The sequence below is a fragment of the Gossypium hirsutum genome, chromosome A08 (assembly GCF_007990345.1).
Source record: "Gossypium hirsutum isolate 1008001.06 chromosome A08, Gossypium_hirsutum_v2.1, whole genome shotgun sequence".
NCBI classification, from domain to species: domain Eukaryota; kingdom Viridiplantae; phylum Streptophyta; class Magnoliopsida; order Malvales; family Malvaceae; genus Gossypium; species Gossypium hirsutum.
Window position 1 is genome coordinate 16,713,961 of NC_053431.1, and position 22,633 is coordinate 16,736,593.

The following is a 22,633-nucleotide window of genomic DNA, read 5'->3' on the forward strand; positions in this document are numbered from 1 at the left end:
TATGTTTTGAACCAATTAAAATTGATACATAAAGTAAGGTTTGGTTGAAACTTTAAAATAGGTACAAAAAATGTGCATTTTTCCAAAAATAGGGACTTAATGGTTTGTTTATTTTGCCGCAATACCATACCCTCGATGTTGTGATATTCATCTTGTTTTATTGTGAAAATTTTGCAATTTGGTCCTTAGGGTGGGAAGCTTGGCTACTGTCTTTGAAATTGCGATACCAAGCCTTAGATATCGCGACACCCACCTGACATGTTTTGAAAATTTTCAATTTAGTCCTAATTCGACTCTGGGATGGTACTTAGCTTTTGTAAGTAATAATAAGACTCGAAAATGATTTATTATTGTAATTTGATCATGATTAATGTTTAGTTGCACATGTGAATAATTATTTTACTGTAAATTTAATTGTAGTTGCTTCAGCAATGAATGTAGCATCTATAGCTCAGACCCAGCGATCAGGTCGAGCAAGGGGTGTTACATAGCTATCCGAGGATGTTTATTGTTGTAAGAACATTGAGTTGGTAGATTAGTGTGCTATGAAGACCCCTTTGGAAATGCTAAAGGTGCGATGAACCAATATGAAGCCGGTTGAGTTATTAGTAGGACTATCACTTATAAGACAGGTGGGTTGTGTCAAACTTTGTTGGTAAGTGGTGATGCGAGCTAGGCAGTTAAATTGAGTAAATTCCATGAGTGAGGTAAATCTCAAACACTTTCCTAGTCTTTTACATTATAACTTATCGTTGACTTAACAAAAACACAAGGGCCCTTTGGAGTTTTGAAGTGGTAACCTAAGGGGCTCACAAACTAGAGTTAGCGGTGATACTGAAAGTTAACTCGATGTTCAATGTAGGTGTGTCGAAGCCTATTTGTTAGGATCAAGGGGATTCAAATCGAGGCAAGTTACAATGGGGTCAACTAAGAGTGGTGGACTCTTGCAAACAGATGTACAAAGGAGAAAAATAATTCGAGTTAGACGAGAACAAAGACAAGTCAAGGCAAATGCTTCGAGGGGTGAAACGACTTAATAGAGAGAATGGTTGGGAATCAGCCAAGGTGTCATGGCAGTCGCAAGACGAGTTAGACCAGGGCCATTCGAAGGACACAACGAGGGCATCGCAAGAATAAGTAAGGGAGTGTAACATCCCAAAATAGGGCCTAGTCGAAACAGAGGTTTCGGGACCACAAATTCGACTTTGAAATATTTATTTTATGATTATTATGAGGTCTAAAATATGAAAATATGCATGGGTTAAAGTTTCATGAGAAAATTCTATGAGTAAGGTGTCCAATTGGAAAATAATGACCAAATTGAATAGATTGCAAAACATGGATTCTAGAAGAAAATTGTATGAAATTGCTTTAGATTATTAATTATAAGGTCTTAAAGAGCAATTTCCCAATTTCTAAGTTTTTGGACAAAAATGGGCATGTATGGATAAAATTTTAAAGAAATGGCTTAAGGGCATTTTGGTCATTTGGCTAATTAATGAAATAAAATGGGAAAATGAAGGCAAAAATCAGCCATTCTTCTCCCTCATCCAGCCGACTTTCTCAAGCCCTGCATAGCTAAGGTTTTCAACATTTTCAAGCTCCCAAGCCTCGTTTTTAATGTTCTTCGCATTTTTAAAATTCCGGTAGCTTACTCTCTCCATTTCTACCCATATTTTGAGTTAGGGTTCATGTTTGTAAAGTGACCCATGTGTGACATGTTTATTCTTTGATGTTTTATGGAGGAATATGAAAGTTATATGTGTGTTAAACATCTTTTTCTAGGTGATTTTCATGAAAAACCCCTAAAAGGACCTTTTTTCAAAAGGTGCAAAATATGTGGTAAAAATGTGAAATAATGGAGAAATGTGGGCTGCCATAAGAGGAAAAAACAATCAGCTAGGCTTTGATAAGGTAGAAATTGCATGCATTTTATTATACGAGCCTAGGGACTAAATCGTAAAAATGTGAAAGGTTAGGGGCAAAACGGTCATTTTGTTTGAGGGTGAAATTTAGGCTCAAAAATAATAATGTGAGGTATTGATGATTCATTTTTATTGTTATAGACCCCGAGGAGCAAATTCTGGAGGTCGATCGAGGAAAACAAAAGGTTTCAGAATAACCGAAAAGTAAAATCGAGACGAATACCAGGTAAGTTCGAATAACTTTAAGTAAACTATTAATATGCCTAATTACGTGTGTTATGAGTGCATGATATTTAGTTATAATGATGGCATGAAAATCCATGAAATATGTCAATAATAAGGATATGATAATAAATGCCCCGGTTGAAGTAAAAAGGGAAATTCGATGGACAAACCATGGCTTACATGACTTGAGATCCTGCATGTGTTACAGAAAAGGATTTAGCCCGGACGGGTAATCTGTTGATCTCAAACGTAGAAAGGATCTAGCCCGGACGGGTGTTCCTTGAGTGATCGAGCCTCCCGAAGAATATGTGTGCATTGTGGATTTAGCCTAGACGGGTAATCCGATTAGGGTCTGAATTTAGCCTAGACTGGTAATTCAGATCTGAGCTCATTGAGAGTGTTTGTCGCTATAAGGGATTTAGCCTGGACTGGCTCATTTTGTTATAAGAAATAACCTACATAGTTGTGCATATTTGTGTTCCAATGTTATTGAGATGAATGAACACGGCGTATCACAAGTAGATACATATGTAACATGACCGAATCACATGGGATGGCTAGACCATAATTGGAAATAAGCTATAATAATGAGCCAATCTTGAATGTGTTAAAAGGCATAGACATTCTTGATACAAGAGAAATAATCCCAGCATGTGTAAGACCGATGAAATGAGGTTTACATGCAATAAGGTTTATTGAGGTCATCTGAGAGTATAATTAGGCCTGGCTATATGTTTTGGAAACCTATAAGGGTGACCAAAGGCTTGAAAAATAGCCTAGCATGGTCCACATGGGCATGTGTCTAGACCGTGTGTGACACACAGACCACCCTATGGGCGTGTGGCATAACCGTGTGTCCCCTGCACCTAAAATTTTAAGTCAGAATGCATGGTAGTAAACACATGGGTAGAGACACGACCGTGTGGAGAACACGGCTTAACACACAGGCGTGTGTCTTGGCCGTGTGCCCCTAAATGTATACTGAAGTCATAAACAGAATGCTCAGTCTTTAGACACGGGAAACCACACAAGCGTGTCAAGGCCGTGGGAAGGACACGGGCCAGAGACACGGACGTGTGCTTGACCGTGTAAAAACCCCTGTAGGTTCGAAGTAGAAAATAAATTCAATTAATTCCACACGGGTAGGGGATACAGGCGTGCCCCAAAGCACACGGGCGTCTGCAATGTCTCCACACGGGCGTATGAGACATTAACTCAAAATTTTTCTTGAATTTTTATTTAGGTCCTCGGTTTAGTCCCGGATCAATTTCAATGTACATTTAAGCCTCGTAAGCTCATAATAGAAACACCAAGATGCTATTGGATTGGTTTCAAATTGGAACGAAATTTTATAACCCATATTTCACGAAAATGTTCAAGTACATTCCTGGTAACGCCTCGTACCTGATCCCAATCTCGAGTACGGGTAAGGGATGTTACATTTAGTGGTATCAGAGCTACAATTTAGTTTCTTCTAGGACTACCGTAAAGTGCATCGAGTTTAGCTATACATGTCATTATATAAACGTTGATAGTGTGATATCTCCTAATTGTTTAATTATCTTTGAATATAGTAAATGTCTTCCCATCAAGCACAAGATGAGTCCGAGGGAGCCAAGATCCATGCTTCAGCTTCCGTACAATGAGCTATTTCTAGCAGTAGTAGAAGGCCTATGTTTGAAGGTCGGGAAGAGGCTAGAGCCGCTTTCTTTGACATGATGGATGAGTGGTTTGGGGATTATTTGAGGAATCGCCCCAACATACCACGACCTCCCCGCCCCCTAACCAACCTGATGAGGAATTGCCACGAGGTATGACACCTGTAAGAATTGGTAAAGCCCTTTTAGATAAACTTAAAAAGTATGAGGCTGAAGAATTCAGAGCTAAGATCAAGGATGATACTAAAAAAGTCGAGTACTGGCTCGAGAATACTACACGGGTATTAGACGAATTATCGTGCGCACCTGAGGAGTGCTTAAAGTGTGTTGTGTCACTCTTAAAGGATACTGCATACCTCTGGTGGAAGACCGTATCTTCAGTGGTGCCAAAGAAAAATGTCACTTGGGAATTTTTCTAAACTAAGTTTAAGAAGAAATACATCAACCAAAGGTTCTTAGACTCGAAACGAAAAGAGTTTTTGGAACTCAAACAAGGAAATAAGACTGTAGTAGAATAAAAAAAGGAGTTTGTAAGGCTAAGTCAGTATGCAACTGAATAGGTTCAAACCGAGTCAGAAATGTGTAAACACTTCGAAAAAGGTCTGAATGAAGAAATCAAGCTATTGATTGGGATTCTTGAGAAACGAGAGTTTGCTGCATTAGCTGATCAGGCCAAGAAAGCTGAGAAGCTCAATAATGAAAGGAAGCAAGCTAAGAGAGAAGCTCGAGTTGCGAGCAAGAGATCTAACGGTAAGACACTCTCATTTCTCACAAAGAAATTGAGGCGCCAACATGAACACTCCACTTCATCGGTAGGATATTTGGGTAGAGCGAGAGGCTCCAAACGACGTAATCAGAAGTCTTCCTCCCCGATGGTAACTAGTGTGGGGAGTGTAAATAACCAAAAGCCGAAGTGTAAAAACTGCAATAAATTTCACTTCAGAGAGTGCCGGATGAATAGCGGTGCGTGTTATAGATGTGGTTCTCTTTACCACTTCCTCAGAGACTTCCTAGAGAGAACTGATAAAGAGGTGGAAATAACCCCGAAATCGAGTGCTCTTATTTCATGAGGTAGACCTCTGAAGTATCCTGGAAGTGTTAGTGGCAGTCGAGTTACGGCCAAATACACCACGAAATCAGAGACTCGAGCCCCGGTAAGAACATATGCAATACGCGCTCGAGAGGAAGCCTCTACTCCTGACGTTATCACGGGTACCTTTTCTCTTTTAATTACTTGTGTTGCTGCCTTAATTGATCCGGGGTCAACGCATTCATACATTTGCATGAGATTGGTGTCTAGTATGAATATACCCATTGAACCTACAGAATTTATAATCAGAGTGTCAAACTCATTAGGTAAGTCAGTCTTGGTTGATAAAGCTTGTAAGAATTGTCTTTTGACAATTCAAGGTCATTGTTTTCCGGCTAACCTTATGTTATTGCCATTTGATGAGTTTGATGTAATACTTGGCATGGATTGGTTAGCCCTACATGATGTAATTGTAAACTGTGGTAGCAAGTATATTGAATTGAAGTGCCCAGATGGTAAGGTTCTATAGGTTGTTTCAAGAGAATTAGATACACCGTCGGTTGTAATTACAGTTATGGTTGCTCAAAAATATGTGAAAATATCCTACCTTGCTTTTGTACTAAACACTAAGGAAACGGAGTTGAAGATTGAGTTCGTGCCAATAGTATGTGAATATCCAGATATATTCCCGGAGGAATTACCCGGATTACCTCCTAAAATAGAGATAGAGTTTAGTATTGAACTAGCGCCAGGGATAGCTTCTATTTCTATTGCTCCGTATAGGATGGCACCAACCGAGCTGAAAGAATTAAAAGCACAGTTGCAAGAGCTGACGGATAAAGGTTTTGCAAGGCCAAGCTTTTCACCTTGGGGTGCTCTCGTATTATTTGTAAAGAAAAAAGATGGTTCAATGAGGCTGTGTATAGATTATCGGCAATTGAACAAGGTGACTATCAAGAATGAGTATCATTTGCCAAGGATCGATGATTTGTTCGACCAATTGAAGGGAGCTACTGTATTCTCTAAGATAGACCTGAGATCCGGCTACTATAAGTTAAGAGTTAAGGAGTCGGACGTACCAAAGACACCTTTTAGAACGAGGTATGGCCACTATGAATTTATTGTTATGATGTTTGGGTTAACGAATGCACAGGCCGTATTTATGAACCTAATGAATAGGATATTTCGGCCATACTTGGACAAGTTCGTCGTTGTGTTCATTGATGACATTTTGATTTATTCCAAGGATGAGATGGAGCATGCGAAGCATTTGAGGACTATGTTGCAAACTGTACGGGAAAAGCAATTTTATGCTAAGTTTAGCAAGAGTGAATTTTGGCTCCAAGAAGTAGGGTTTTTGAGTCATATTGTTTCAGGTGATGGCATCCGAGTTGATCTAAGTAAAATCTCTGCAATTGTTAAATGGAAACCACCAAAAAATGTAACCGAGGTTAGAAGCTTTTTGGGCTTAGCCAGTTACTACCGAAGATTTGTGAAAGGATTCTCCATGATCATGACTCCGATGACAAGGTTACTACAGAAAGACGTTAAGTTTGAATGGACAGAGAAGTGCCAGAAGAGTTTCGAAGAGTTGAAGACATTGCTGACTGAAGCTCCAGTTTTAGTATTGCGTGAGCCGAGAAAAGAGTTTGTGGTCTATAGTGTTGCATCCTTAAATGGATTAGGTTGTGTACTTATGCAAGATGACAAGGTGATAGCCTATGCTTCGTGGTAGTTGAAGTCACACGAGAAGAATTATCTGACGCCTGATTTAGAGCTTGCCGCCATTGTTTTTGCCTTGAAAATCTGGATGCATTACTTATATGGTGAGACTTGTCGTATATTCATAGACCACAAGAGTTTGAAGTATTTAATGACTCAAAAAGAACTGAATCTGAGACAGCGAAGATGGTTAGAATTAATTAAAGACTACAAGCTGACCATCGATTATCTTTCGAGAAAGGCGAATGTGGTCGCCGACGCGTTGAGCAAAAAATCTTTATTTGCATTGAGGGCCATGAACACTCGATTGGCGTTGTTTGATGATGGTTCGGTCTTGGAAGAGTTAAGGGTTAGGCCGACATTTCTTCAAGAAATTTATGATGCTCAGACTAATGATAATATCCTGCAGGCTAAAAAAGCTCAATATGAGTCGGGCATTGAATCAAATTTTTAGGTTAGTCCCGATGGATGTTTGATGTTCAAAGACAGAGTTTGTGTACCGAAGAGTAATGAAATTATTCAAAAAATCTTGCAAGAAGCACATGATAGCCGTTTGTCTATTCATCCTAGAAGTACCAAAATGTACATTGATTTAAAGAAAATGTACTGGTGGAATGGCATGAAAAGAGACATCTCTGAATTCATATAGAAATACTTGATATGCCAACAATTCAAGGCTGAACATCAAGTACCTTCTGGTTTGCTACAGCTTGTGATGGTCCCTGAATGGAAATGGGACAGAATCACTATGGACTTCGTGACAAGATTACCATTGACCTCGAAAAAGAAAGATGCTATATGGGTTATGGTTGATAAGTTGACAAAGTAGGCTCATTTTATTTCGGTAAGGATAGATTATTCACTTGACAAGTTAGCTGACTTGTATATATCTGAGATTGTGAGATTACACGGGGTACCGCTATCGATTATTTCAGACAGAGACCCGAGATTCACTTCAATATTCTGGAAAAAGTTACAAGAAGCCTTGGGAAAAGGTTGAGCTTTAGTACAGCTTTTCACCCCCAGACTGATAGTCAGTCTAAGTGGATGATTCAAATTCTGGAGGATATGTTGCAATGTTGCATCCTTGAATTTCAGGGCAGCTGGGAAAAATACCTACCATTGGTAGAGTTCGCCTACAACAACAGCATTCAAACGAGTTTGAAGATGGCACCTTACGAGGCCTTGTATGGTAGGAAGTACCGAACTCCATTGTATTGGACAGAACTCAAGGAGAATCAGATTCACGGAGTTGATCTGATCAAGGAAACTGAAGAAAAGGCTAAAGGGATACGTGACTGTTTAAAAATGGCATCGGATAGGCAAAAGTCGTATGCTGATCTGAAAAGAAAAGAGATAGAATTTCAAATCAGAGATAGAGTATTCTTGAAAGCATCTCCATGGAAGAAAGTATTGAGATTTGGCTGGAAAGGCAAACTAAGTCCACGATTTATCGGACCGTACGAGATCACTGAAAGAGTTAGACCATTAGCCTATCGTTTGGCATTGCCACCCTAACTGGAAAACATTCACGACGTGTTCCATGTATCCATGTTAAGGCGATATCGATCAAACCCCTCTCATGTGATTTCACCGGCTGAGATTGAAATTAGACCAGACATAACTTATGCTGATGAACCGGTCAAGACTTTGGCTCATGAGGTTAAACAGCTAAGAAATAAAGATGTGGCTTTGGTAAAAGTTTTATGGCATCGACATGGTGTAGAAGAGGCTATATGGGAGCCAGAAGAAACCATGAGAAGCCAATATCTGAACTTGTTTACTGGTAAGACTTTCGGGACGAAAGTCTCTAAAATGGGGAGAAATGTAACATCCCAAAATAGGTCCTAGTCGGAAGAGTGGTTTCGGGACCATAAATTCGATGTTGAAATATTTATTTTATGATTATTATGAGGTCGAGAATATGAAAATATGCATATGTTAAAGTTTCATGAGAAAATTCTATGAGTAAGGTGTCCAATTGGAAAATAAGGACCAAATTGAATAAATTGAAAATTTTGGATTCTAGAAGAAAATTATATGAAATTGCTTTAGATTATTAATTAGAAGGTCTTAAAGAGAAATTTTCCCAATTTCTAAGTTTTTGGACAAAAATAGACATGTATGGATAAATTTTTAAAGAAATGGCTTAAAGGGCATTTTGGTCATTCGGCTAATTAATGAAATAAAATGGGAAAATGAAGGCAAAAATCAGCCATTCTTCTCCCTCATCCAGCCAAATTTCTCAAGCCATCCATGGCTTGAGTTTTCAATATTTTCAAGCTCAACAGTAAGTGCTCCCAAGCCCTGTTTCTAATGTTATTTGCATTTTTGAAATTCCGGTAGCTTACTCTCTCCATTTCTACCCATATTTTGAGTTAGGGTTCATGTTTTTAAAGTGACCCATGTGTGACATGTTTATTCTTTGATGTTTTATGGAGGAATATGAAAGTTGTATGTGTGTTAAACATCTTTTTCTAGGTGATTTTCATGAAAGACCCCTAAAAGGACCTTTTTGCAAAAGGTGCAAAATATGTGGTAAAAATGTGAAATAATGGAGAAATGTGGGCTGCCATAAGAGGAAAGAACAATCATCTAGGCTTGGATAAGGTAGAAATTGCATCATTTTATTATACGAGCCTAGGGACTAAATCGAAAAAATGTGAAAGGTTGGGGAAAAACGGTCATTTTGTCCGGGGGTGAAATTTAGGCTCAAAAATAATAATGTGAGGTATTGATGATTCATTTTTATTGTTATAGACCCCAAGGAGCAAATTCTGGAGGTCGATCGAGGAAAAAGAAAGGTTTCGGAATAACCGAAACGCAAAACTGAGACGAATACCAGGTAAGTTCGAATAACTTTAAGTAAACTATTAATATGCCTAATTACGTGTGTTATGAGTGCATGATATTTAGTTATAATGATGGCATGAAAATCCATGAAATATGTTAATAATAAGGATATGATAATAAATGTCCCGGTAGAAGTAAAAAGGGAAATTCGATGGACAAACCATGGATTACATGACTTGAGATCCTGCATGTGTTACAGAAAAGGATTTAGCCCGGACGGGTAATCCGTTGATCTCAAATGTAGAAAGGATCTTGTGACAGCCCTAATTTGACCCTAGTTAGAAAGTGGTTTCGGGACCACAAAACCGAGTCATAAAAATAATTAACCGTTATATTCTATGCTTATTGTATGTGTAAATGCATGTGTGAAAGTTTCATGCTTTAACTTTTTTCATTTGTATGTTAAATTTACTAAATAGGACTTATGTGAGACAATTGTGAAATGTGATAGGTTAATTTTAAAGTAGTCTATTAATGCATGTTATAAAAAGGATGGACTTGCATGTCAAATATTCATTTTTTATGTAGTGGCCGGCCATGATGATGTTTTATATAGAATATATGTATTATTTATTAGTTAAATGGCTTTGTATTTTATAATATTAATAAAAAAATAAGAGAAAAAGGGGTGATGAAAACAAAGTTTCATCTTTGTTCTTCTTGGCCAAATTGAAAGAAAGAAAATGGAGCAAGACTTTCGGTCATTTTAAGCTTGAGGAAGGTTAGTAAATTATGTTAGTTTTTGAAATTTTAAGCTTGTTTTAAGTTAATTAGTTAGTTTCATACTTAGCCCATGTCAAAACTTTGAAATTTGGGGTGATGATTTGAGCATTCGGTTTTGGTTGATAAGGGAGGGGATTGGATTATTGTCTTTATGTTTTGATGAAGAATTGTTGAAGAGAAAAGTTTGAGTTAGTTAAGGTTATAAATTGCTAATACTCATATGTATAATAGCCGAACATGGATTTGCTTAATGACTTGAACAAATGCCGTTTGGGTGTTTTGAAATGAATAAATTAGATGTTTGATCATCTAAGGGTTCGGCATTGTGCATGATTTTTAAGAGTATGATTTTGAATAATATGAGTATTAGAATGTGAGTAATGTTATGCATAGGTAAAATTATTATGTTCGGCTTTGGTAGTATATATGTATAATTAATCCATTTTGCTAATAATATATAAGGTGATAAATAATAAGATTATTGATGACTTGTGTTTTATGACATTCGGCCAAGGACTATATGTGCTTGCTAATTCGGTTTAAATGAAGTAAATATGACTGATGGATGTGATTAGGTTGTGGTTTATTATTGACTTGTTTTGGTTGTATAAATTATCTTGTGAATTGGTTTGGAAGTGGTAAATAATGAGCATGCTTTGTGGCCGTAAGGTTATTTTATAATGTGTCGTGACATTAACTTAGCTAGTCGAATTGATGAGAAATGAATTGGATATATAGATAGGTAATATTGACAAGCTGCTTAGCACATAAGTTTTGTATATTGGTTTGGCAACTGAGCTAGAAAATAATTATTGGTAACATGGTAACTATGCACTTATATATATACATGGTATCTTAAGCATATTTGTCCATTTGGTAAGGTTAGGTAATGGTTCACGTATGGATTATTCTATTCGATATGTGCATGAATTGAAGTAATAAGTTCGGTAATCAGCTTATGAAATACGTGTAATGATATATGCCCGGTTATAAGTTAAGCATTAGATAGTTGTGATTCATTGGATATAATGTTTGAATATTACTTTGGGAAATATATGAATGGTTGCCTATTAATTAGTTTGAAATGATTCATAATAAGTTGATATTCGTATATATATGGTTGAATTCATGTATAAGGTAGCATAATAAGTTATGTAAATCTTTGTTTGTACATGCGAATTAGATAGAGATTAAATAAGCATGAAATTGAGCCATGGCATAATTTATAAAATATAAATTGGAGCTATATATGATTGTCAAATGTGATTACTAAGAAGTAAAGTTGAGTAAGTAATTAAATAAATCTATTTGTTTAAATTAAGCTCAAGAGCAAAGAGGGTCGAAATCAGATAGGGGAAAAGAGAAAGCAATCGAGTAGCCTATCCGCATCTATTCAAATATACCCGAGGTAAGTTTTGAGTTGTCACCTTTAATATATACTTGATGATGCCTTGATATGTGCAAATTGGATGAATTGGGATCTTTTGGTCTTACTTGAATTAAGTTGTATGATAAATAACTTATTTATATGAATTATAGATGAATGGTCACAATAGGGTAAGTTTGAATGGTGAAAGGGATATGTGAGAATTATCTATGATACTTGAACCATAATGTAAATGATGGTGCTCATATAGAGCTTAATTTCGAATGTGGCAATGACTACTAATGTGATATGTTGAACGAGGTGTATTAATATACGATTATATATGCATGATATTTGAAAATTATATCCGGACTTAAAGTCCGCAGGCTATATGCGGGAAATATATCCGGACTTAAAGTCCGCAGGCAATATGCGGAAATATATCTGGACTTCAGGTTCGCAGGCTATATGCGGGAAATATATCCAGACTTAAAGTCCGCAGGCTATATGCGGGAAATATATCCGGACTTCAAGTCCGCAGGCTACGTGCTGGAAATATATCTGGGCTTAAAGTCCCGAAGGCTTAGTGCTAGTGACTGGACTCGGGTTTTAAACCTAGCAGGCTTAACGTCAGTGATTCGAGTAAGATTATGAATTAGAATGTTAGAGGTAACTACTACTGATTATGTATGATACAGTATGATGGCCAAGTACGTATTATGTACTCATATGTGAATCGATTATTAAATGAATTAGTATTAATAAAGAACGATATATATATATATATATGTGTGGATGATTACCGTATCTATGAATAAGAGAATGGCCTATTCGGATGATGTCCATCATTATATGAAAAAAAATATGACTTAAATTAATTGTATGAGCTATATTGGTGATTGAAAATTTCTTTGTGTTTTTATATATATGTACATTCGGCCAGGTGATATATAATTAGATTACGAGTTTGGTGATTCATAATGTCGATTTAAATGACAAGTCTTATTTGTTTGAATTGCTTAAAACTTACTAAGCCTCGAAAGCTTACTTTGTTCCTTATTTCTCTGTTTTATAGATTGTTGATTTTGGCCACCGACTCGGGGATCGTCGGCAGTTCGTCATACTATCGATCTTTTTCTTTTGGCACTGTTATATTTTGGCCTCGATATGGCATGTATAGGTTAGGCCGATGATAGCTATATTTTGTTTTGTAAATGTTTTGGCCATATGAAAATGGCATTTATAACTTAAAAATCAATATGTATTCAGCTCGATCTCTGTTTATGTTGATTGATAATGTGAATGAAAAATTTAATGTTTAGCTAGGTAATACCTCTTAGCCTAAAACTGACGATCGGATTCGGGCTAGGGGTGTTACAGATCTAGCCCGGACGGGTGTTCCTTGAGTGATCAGGCCTCCCGAAGAATATGTGTGTATTATGGATTTAGCCCAGACGGGTAATCCGATTAGGGTCTGAATTTAGCCTGGACTGGTAATTCAGATCCGAGCTCATTGAGAGTGTTTGTCGCTATAAAGGATTTAGCTTGGACTGGTAATCCCGACATCACCTTATGAGTTTACATTACGGACGATTTAGCCTGGACTGGTAATCTTGCCGTAAGATGTGAGGTTTGCGGGAGTGCATACATGAGATGATTACTCTTATGACTCGAAATTTTCGAGAACTCAACAGGATTAATATGTGATACAAAAATGAAAACGTTGAATGATAAGCTCATCTTAGATAAGTTACATGGTCTGATGTTATGTGACTAACTTGTTGATGGAGTGTATGTGATAGGGAAACCATTCCATACTTTTTGGTTTATTTGCCTAATATGGTTGCATGCTAAACAAATCGGTGAGTTTATTTTCCAGTTATTCGGGCTTACTAAGCATGTAAATGCTTACCCCTCTCTTTTCCCTGTCTTACAGAGCTCGTGGACTCACGAAGATTAGAAGACGATTAGAGAGTCAACACACTATCATTTTGTCTAGCTTTGGTATATAGATACTCTTATTTTGTTCAATGGCATGTATAGGGCTTTTGTTAATTTTGTAATATGTGTCATTTGATTAGCCAATATGAAGGCTTGTAAGGTGTACATGTCCACATGCATATGGCCATAGGATTTGGCTCATTTTGTTATAAGATATGACCTACATAGTTGTGCATATTTATGTTCTAATGTTATTGAGATGAATGAACACGGCGTATCACAAGTAGATACATATGTAACATGACCGAATCACATGGGATGGCTAGACCATAATTGGCAATGAGTTATAATAATGAGCCAATCATGAATGTGTTATAAGGCATAGACATTCTTGATACAAGAGAAATAATCCTAGCATGTGTAAGACCGATAAAATGAGGTTTACATGCAATGAGGTTTATCGAGGTCATTTGAGAGTATAATTAGGCCTGGCTATATGTTATGGAAATCTATAAGTGAGAACATATGTTATAGGGTGACCAAAGGCTTGGAAAATAGCCTAACATGGTCCACACGGGTAGACACACGGGCGTGTGTCTAGATCGTGTGTGACACACGGACCACCCCATGGGCATGTGGCATAACTGTGTGTCCCTTGCACCTAAAATTTTAAGTCAGAATTCATGGTAGTAAACACACGGGTAGAGACACGGCCGTGTGTCTCAACCATGTGGAGGACACGGCCTAACACACGAGCGTGTATCTTGGCCGTGTGCCCCTAAATGCATGCTGACATCATAAACAGAATGCTCGAGTCTTTGGACACGAACGACCACACGGGTGTGTCAAGGCCATGTAAAGGACACGGGTCGAAAACACGGGCGTGTGCTTGACCGTGTGAAAACCCCTGTAGGTTCGAAGTAGAAATTAAATTCAATTAATTCCACACGGGTAGGGGATATGGGCGTGTCCCAAAGCACACGGGCATGTGCAATGTTTCCACACAGGCGTGTGAGACATTAACTCAAAAATTTTCTTAAATTTTTATTTAGGTCCTCGATTTAGTCCCGGATCAATTTCAATGTACGTTTGAGCCTCGTTGGCTCATAATAGAGACACCAAGATGCTATTAGATTGGTTTCAAATTGGAATGAAATTTTATAATCCGTATTTCCCAAAAATGTTCAAGTACATTCCTGGTAACGCCTCGTACATAGTCCCAGTCTCGAGTACGGGTAAGGGGTGTTACAGGGAGAATATCTTGGGTCACGAATAATAGCCCGCAATGAATGCAAACATAACGTCCCATAAATGTCAACTAATTAAATGAGACTCATTTGACCCACTTAAACTGGCCCGGTTCATGGAACTTTTAGAGAAGACCACTACTTGAAGCCTTGGCAGCCCAGTGAAACACTCTAGTAATTTATATTTTACCAGGGTGAATATTTTGTAACCCTAAGGGATAAGATGTATTAGTGTTTAAATCCCTTAAGACTCTCATATTGTAGATAGGCTTTAATCTTGATCGTTGATGTAATTTAGATTGTATTGTTGGATCAAGAAGAGCTTAATTATAAATAAAGGTTTTCCCCATCATTTGTAATCACATCATTCATAGTTATTGAATATATTTTAAAGTATTTACTAAAACACCTTGTGTGCATTGCTTTCTTGTGGATTTTTAGTGAGTTTTTTATGTTTCCACTTTATTTCGGTATCTTGGAGAAATTTCTTTGTGAATTTTCACTTTCGAGAGTATGGTTGACTTAGGTGGATTTGAACAAAGAAATCGCTTAAAGTCACACGGTTTGCCAAACTAAAGTTTTAGCCCCGCGACATATGCGTGTGGAAACAAAAAATATAGAACACAAATAATAAAATTAAAATGTGTAAAAATATTAAAATAAAGCTTTAGCTAAGTGGTAAATTAAAAATTTTACTAATACAATTTATATGTGTACAAATCCCATCCTATACATCTTTTTATTGATTTTTCTTTAAAATAAAAAGACTAAAATAAGTTCGAATAATATAACTTGTTTTTATTACGAAAATGCATGTCCATAATTTTTTTAACCAAGTTGGTGTACTGGTTGAGGGTGACATCGACTCTGTCAGGAACTTAAATAATAGTATAGATATATAAATGATGGAAATAATAAAGTGTGTATAATAAAATTAAAATATATAAAAATATTAAAGTAGAATTTTAGCTAAGTGGTAATTTAAAAGTTTTTCTAATGCAATTTATTCAAGTTCAAATTTCTGTCATATGCAAATTTTTTTATTTTTTTAAATAAAAAAATAAAATACTTTCAAGTAATATAACTTATTTTAATTACGAATGGGGAAATTCATATTTTCTTAATAAAATTAATAATCCGATTTAAATGAAACTAACTTAATGAAGAAAGGGTGGTTATGATTTAAACAAGGATAGCAGTAGTAGTTGTGATTTTAGCTGATTTATATAATTATTTAGAAATGATTTCATCATTGAAATGGGAGAATTTCTTTGTACTAAAAGACATAAAAACCAGAAATAGATATTTGAGTAAAGAAGTGACCACTAAACATACCCACAAGAATTGTCATCTCGAACATATCTATCATATGCTTAATGTGAGTCACTTAAAATAACTTGCAAATTTAAATCATACTCTTTTAATTAAAAATACACACCATTCTTTTTTATTTTTTTTCAATTTGAGTACTTAAAAACTGCAACCTTTTCATATTATATACAAATATAAATATGATCTTTTTTTCCTATTAAAACTGCCTATTTTTTATTTAATATTTTAAAAATTATAAATATATAGATTATTAAAATTGATGAAATTATATTTTTATTGTTGTAACAAATACTATTTAATTTCGACCCCTAAAATTTTTGGAGTTTGTCTCTAATTTTATGTGTACTTATATTTTAAAAAAACATATTATTGCATGTATAATATAATATTAAATTGTTATTTTTACATAACACAAAAAAAAATTCACATCATTTAATTCATGATTTTAATCGTTTGAGTCATGATTAAAATTTTAAAATTCAAAATGAGAACATGACTTAAAGCCATAACTTGAGAAGGGATTGTATGAAATTGTAATTACATGTTATCCCTATTCCTTTTCAATAGGAGAATGACAAATTAAATTTTTCTTCTTGATTTTTAACCTTTTTTTTCTCTTGTGAAAATGCTAAAAATCAGAAGTAAAAATTTGATTTGTCATTCTTTTATTGAAAAGAGATAGAGATAACATGAAATTATAATTTTATACAATTCTTTCTCTAACTTATATAGTATAAAATTATTAGTAAAAATTAATTTAACATATTTATTTATTCTTATTTGGGTAATTCAGTTCAATAATTTATAGAAAGTTTTTAAGAAAATAAAAATAAAAATCCCGGAAAAGCGGAGCGTAATTGAAGTAATACTTGGTAATAAATAGGAGGAGTCTAAATGGAAGAGTTAAATTGTGAGATACAGTCTCCCCCAGAACGGCTCCCAATGAATGTGAGATGGAGGATCACGTCTCCCACGTGTCTCAATTTGTCTCACCTTCATTGTCTGGGATAAACCAATACTGACTCCTTTATTTTCTCATCTTTTTCCACAAGCTTTGATCATTTTTTTCAATTTAATCTTTAAATTTAGATGATTACTTGAAATTTTTTTAAAATTTTTTATATTAATTTTATTTTTTTTGACAATATGACATAATTTTAAATAATCACATCATCATACTTGATGAAATCTAAATTTAATGATTAATTTTTAAAAAATTATCAAGTGCCAATACTAAAATAAACTAAAAAAAAGTTTAGGAATCGAAAGAAAAAAACTACTAAGTTTAAGGATTTAACCCGTGAGTGAATAAAGTAAATTACAGTAGACATTCGCAAACTATAATCCTCATTTTAAATTTATCCCTAAACTTCAAAACGTTTTAATTACATCCCAAACTATGGTCCTCATTTTTAGATTTATCCTTAAACTTAAAAATATTCTAATTGCATTCCTAAGCTATCGATGTTATATCAATCAAATCCTTTGGTTATTAAAACCGAAAGTTTAACCATTAAATGACATGTAAAATCTTAAGCAACATAATTTAAAATGAAAATTTTAAAAAATAGTAAAACTTTGTCGTATATTAAAAATAAAATATAACCGAAAAAAAGTGAATAATAATTTATGTAAAAACTTCAAAGATTTTAAAATTAATATTTTTACAATATTTATTTTTTATTTTAAATTATGTTATATAAAAATTTAATATTTTATTTAAGGGTTAAATTAATAAATTTGATGATTTGGAATATTTTAAAGATGAAAGACATATCATAACATTGTCTGTCTAGAATGATGGTTTAGAATAGAGGCAAAAAGGATAGGGACACAATCACTATCACCCAGCGTATCGCGTATTCTAGTTTGGGTCTTCCTTCCCTTCCCTCCCCCTTTTTCCAAGCATAATTTTAACACGCTTACACCTTACGCCTTACGCCTTACGCCTTACGCCTTACGCATTTGCCCGCACGTTGTTTTGTGTTCTGTGTTTCTCAATAAATTCCTTATTCCTACAAAACCATTCCTTTTTTATAACCCCCCAAAATTAAAGAAAGATCAAACCGACCCTTTGCAATTCCAAGACACAAGAACCAAGACACATACCACGATGGCAACAACGACGGAGAAGCAAGCCATGGTTGTTGGAATCGACGACAGCGAGCACAGTACGTACGCGCTGCAGTGGATCCTCGATCACTTCTTTGCTCCTTTCGCTTCCAATCCTCCTTTCAAGCTCGTCATCGTTCATGCCAAGCCTTCTGCTTCTTCTGCTGTTGGTCTCGCCGGACCTGGTTTGAATTTACCCTCCTTTTCTCTTTTGGTTCAAGTACCGTGTGTTTTAGCTTTCTTATGGAGGTATCATTATTGTAGGAGCTGCTGATGTATTGCCCTATGTGGATGCGGATTTGAGGAAGATCGCTGCCAGGGTTGTTGAGAAAGCCAAGGAACTCTGCCTTAGCAAATCGGTATTCATCAGCTACTTGTTTTACTTTTGTAGCCTAATTAAAGAAGGGTATTAGCATCCAATCTGTTTTTTTGGTTTCGGTGCAGGTACATGATGCCGTAGTTGAAGTGGGGGAAGGTGATGCAAGGAATGTTCTCTGTGACGCTGTAGAAAAACACCATGCCTCCATTCTCGCTGTTGGTAGCCATGGTTATGGAGCTATAAAGAGGTATTAAAACCTATGTCTGATCTCTTTTTAAGTTTTTAGATGAACATTGGGAACTTTTTTACTCTTTGATTAACTGTGGCTTGTTCATTAAGTTTCTAATCACTAAAAAATGGCTCATTACTTCCACAAGAAAAAATCGATGGTTTATTTTGGTTCTGTGGGGATGAGTTCTCAAATAATGTTAATGCATCTGTATAGAACATCTTCTCCTTTCTAGTTTTTTTGGTTTAGTGGGTTTGCCTCTTTTCCCCTCTTCCCTTTTTTAGGGTTAGACTTAACCCATAGACCTCATCTACAATATGATATATATCATCTATATATGTATAAGTAGGCTTGCCAGTTTTGATCCAAATCCAAAAACCTGATCCGGTCAATCCAAATCCGAACCCAACCCAATGCTACTTGACTGTAAAACGTCAATGATCTGAACTTCCTTAACTCAAACCCAAAAATATCAAAACTCGGAATGACCTGAACAAGTAATTCGAAATGACATAACCCAAGGTGCCCAGAAACTAGGCTTACTAACCTGAAATGTTCCAATCCTAAAATGACATGTAAGTGGCATGAAAATTTTGAAATCAGAATTGATCTGATTCAAAACCAACCCGATCTTATTTGACATTTGGCGGTAGCTCTGCTATATGATATTTTGCAGATTATAAGCTGGTTTTTTTTTTCTCAATATTATAGCTCCTGTTATAGAACCTTTCATTTTTCATATGTTGTGATGAATAAGAACTGAAAAAGAAATTGCCAAACTTTCAACAATTTAAGAATGACCTTATTTCAGTCCAGCTTTTAACAAATGATTATATTTTGTATTACAGGGCTGTTCTTGGCAGTGTGAGTGATTATTGTTCTCACCATGCTCATTGCTCTGTGATGATCGTGAAGAGGCCGAAGATCAAACATTAATCTCTGCAATAAAATTGAACAAACAACTGGGGTTGCTGCATATTTTTAGTCGCCTAATAACACCATGGTGTTGCACACTGGGACTGTAATACCAATCATGCTGAATATTAGATATTGGTGTAAATAAGCAGAATTTACACGATTCTTATGTCTTAATGTTTTTTAATTAGCTTGTACAAGTGTTACTGGAATATTCTATACTTAAATCTATCATGCGAGTGTTGAAATAGTTTTTGGTAGCCTGGAAATCAGGGCTTCTTTTTCGTAGTATTGCAGATGATGATCTTACATATGAACTTATGGATATATTTGAATATATGGACTTATTTTGGTACCAATTATTTAAGATTACTTTTGGTGTTTCTTTAGTTTATAAAATTAGATTTTTTTTCTTTTTGAAAAATGGAAATTATTCAAAAGTTTTTATCTCAAGGGCATGTTTGGTTAGATATAATGGTATAGTCATTACAACCCAATTCTGTGCGCCCACCAGAAACTATAGTTTGATTCAATGGAATGCCTATTAGGAGTTTATTCCATTATAATCCAATTTTGTGTTTAAGCATGGAAATAGGGCATTTCTATTCAGTTTCTTTTTCATTGAATATAGGTCTCCTTTCCATTTTACCCTCCCATTTTCTCACGTAAAAAAAAGTTCTCACTCAGCTCGATCTCAGTACCAACCTCTCTTGCTTCCTTCGTCTCTAGCCAGTAGTAGTCCTCCCTCAGGTAAACCTTTCCATTATTCCTTAAGATTTTCTCTTTGCCTCTTTTAGTAACCCTAACAAGATTGGTTCAAAGTCTTGAAAATGAAAATGGCAAATTTATGTTTTGCCAAAAGGGTTATCTCCGTCTCCATCTAAATCTCTAATCTTCCAAAATTTTCCCTAAATTTGCAGTCGATTCATCTGCCTGTACTTATCTCTTCTCCCATTTTGATTTTTTTTTTGTGTTTGTTTGTTTGTTTTTCCATTTCTTTCTTCTCTTTTTAATCTATGGAATTAAGTAACATCTAATCATAACTAGTTTATTGTTCTTCTTTTCCCACATCTTATACTTCTAAACAAAGCTCCTTTCCCTTGCATGTTATGGCCAACTTTCTTCGAAATATTTCATCTCTTAAAAGCGTTCTTTCTTCGCTCCACATGTTTTAAAAACCTTACCCTTTTCTTTATTTTCTTCCATAACTTCATATCCTTTGTTTTTCTCATGTTTAATCTGATCGTCTTGCACTATGTTCATTTTTTTATATAAAAAAAGGTAGTTTAAATATATGAAACGGTGAATCAACTTTTTTTCTTTTTTCTTTTTTTCCTTTTCGCAGGTTTGTGGGGAAGGGGTGCTAAGGTCATCTTCTCAGTTGTGTAACTTTTCTTCTAAAGGTAACTGAAATTCCATTGGAAAGCTTCAATTTGAATGTCGATACTCAAATATTGTTATTTGGGTATCTAGTATTGTAATTCTACGTTTGGTTAAATCACGTTTTGGTTTTGGAGTAGTATTTTTATTCAAGTAATCATCTGAATGTGATTGTAGAAAAGTGCTTTGTCATGGGATTTTTATTAGATTAATCAATGTTTGAATTCTATAATGATATTTAATTGAAACAAGTCAATTGTACTGTATAGCGTAGTGCTTAATGAAGTGTCATCTTTAATCCAACAATAAAAATCATAAATTCATGCCATTTAAAAGATGGAGTTCTTTGGCCATTTTTCTTGAACAGGATTCATTTGAGTTGAAGTGAAATCTAATATTTTTTTTGAATAAATGAAATATGATACTTTCTTGTATTCGGGTATTTCTTTGTTTGTGTCCTATTGAAAGTAGAAAGAAATTCAAGTCAGATTCAAGTGATTCGTGCAATAAGAATGTGTCCAAAAAATTATTAATTAGGTCATTTTTGTTGAATATAAGTATTTACCAAAAGAAGAGAAAGTGCATTAGTAAAATTTACTTTAGTTTTTATGTACAAGAGTGCTAATAGTTTTTATGTACAACTATTACTTGGTACCTTGTTTGCTTTGCTTGATTTGCCTTGGAGGAGGGTTAAAGAATTGGAATTAGTAGCCTTTGATTTGTTGGCCAACCATGAATTTGACACTAGCTAACATGATATATTTTTTTTATGCTTTTCTGATATATTTGCCATCATATCTAGAGTTTGAGCATGAATGTAAGGGCATTTGTTTTACTTAATTTGAGATTCCAGTGTTATATCGTATGTCATCTTCAAATGGAACCTTACATGCTGTATATAATCTTTGAAGCTAAGCCAACTTTTCTGTATTCATTCAAATATTTTTTTTTCAATATCTTTTTATATATATTCAAAACATCACTAGTCTTTGTCCATTTTTTTAAAACAGTGCTGTTATATGTCTCTTCTTTCATTGAAAATTTGCAACTCTTTTTTTCTTTTCAATTCAATTGTTACTATTTTTGATTGGTTATGATAACATTTAAAATAATGATTATTATCCATTCTTCTTATAGCTTCTCTCTGGTGTTTGTTGTTGGCTTCTCTAGTTTAATATCCTGGTTTGAACTTAACATTGCAGCAAAATTAACTTTTAGCGGCGTTTTTTAAGGTCTTTAGCAGCGCTTTTAAGCGCCGCAAAAAATGCCGCTATATACGGCGCCACTAAAGTTTGTGGCGTTTATTTTAAAAAACAACGCTAAAGGTCATGACCTTTAGCGGCGCTTTTCCCATAAACGCCGCTAAAGGTCAAGACCTTTAGCGGCGTTTTTCCCACAAACGCCGCTAGAGGTCAAGACCTTTAGCGGCGCTTTCCCCAAAAACGCCGCTAGAGGTCTTGACCTTTAGCGGCGCTTTTCCCACAAACGTCGCTAAAGGTAATGAAATTTTAAAAAAACGCCTTCAAGATGCTGACATGCTTCACATGATGCCCACATTAAGGATGCAAGTAAAACATAAGGCATAGGCAGAGAGAGAGTTACAGAATAATAAAATCACTATATGTTAACTGATTTTAGTCATAAAAGAGACTAATA

At 35.2% G+C, this 22,633-nt stretch overlaps 1 protein-coding gene across 1 annotated transcript; it reads left to right on the forward strand.

Moving 5' to 3' along the window:
• The first annotated feature begins 17,772 nt into the window (after positions 1-17,772).
• On the forward strand, positions 17,773-19,847 carry LOC107928380 (universal stress protein PHOS34). The gene is made up of 4 exons (XM_016859634.2): positions 17,773-18,319; positions 18,399-18,493; positions 18,579-18,700; positions 19,531-19,847. The coding sequence occupies exons 1-4, from the start codon at positions 18,136-18,138 to the stop codon at positions 19,616-19,618; spliced, it is 489 nt and encodes a 162-aa protein (XP_016715123.1). The 5' UTR covers positions 17,773-18,135; the 3' UTR covers positions 19,619-19,847.
• The last annotated feature ends 2,786 nt before the right edge of the window (positions 19,848-22,633 follow it).

Excerpts from the sequence above, each read along its gene's own strand:
- LOC107928380 (XM_016859634.2), top strand. The coding sequence starts at position 18,136 with ATGGCAACAACGACGGAGAAGCAAGCCATGGTTGTTGGAATCGACGAC. Across the intron at positions 18,320-18,398 it reads TGTTGGTCTCGCCGGACCTG|GAGCTGCTGATGTATTGCCC; the intron begins GTTTGAATTTAC and ends TCATTATTGTAG. Across the intron at positions 18,494-18,578 it reads AACTCTGCCTTAGCAAATCG|GTACATGATGCCGTAGTTGA; the intron begins GTATTCATCAGC and ends GTTTCGGTGCAG.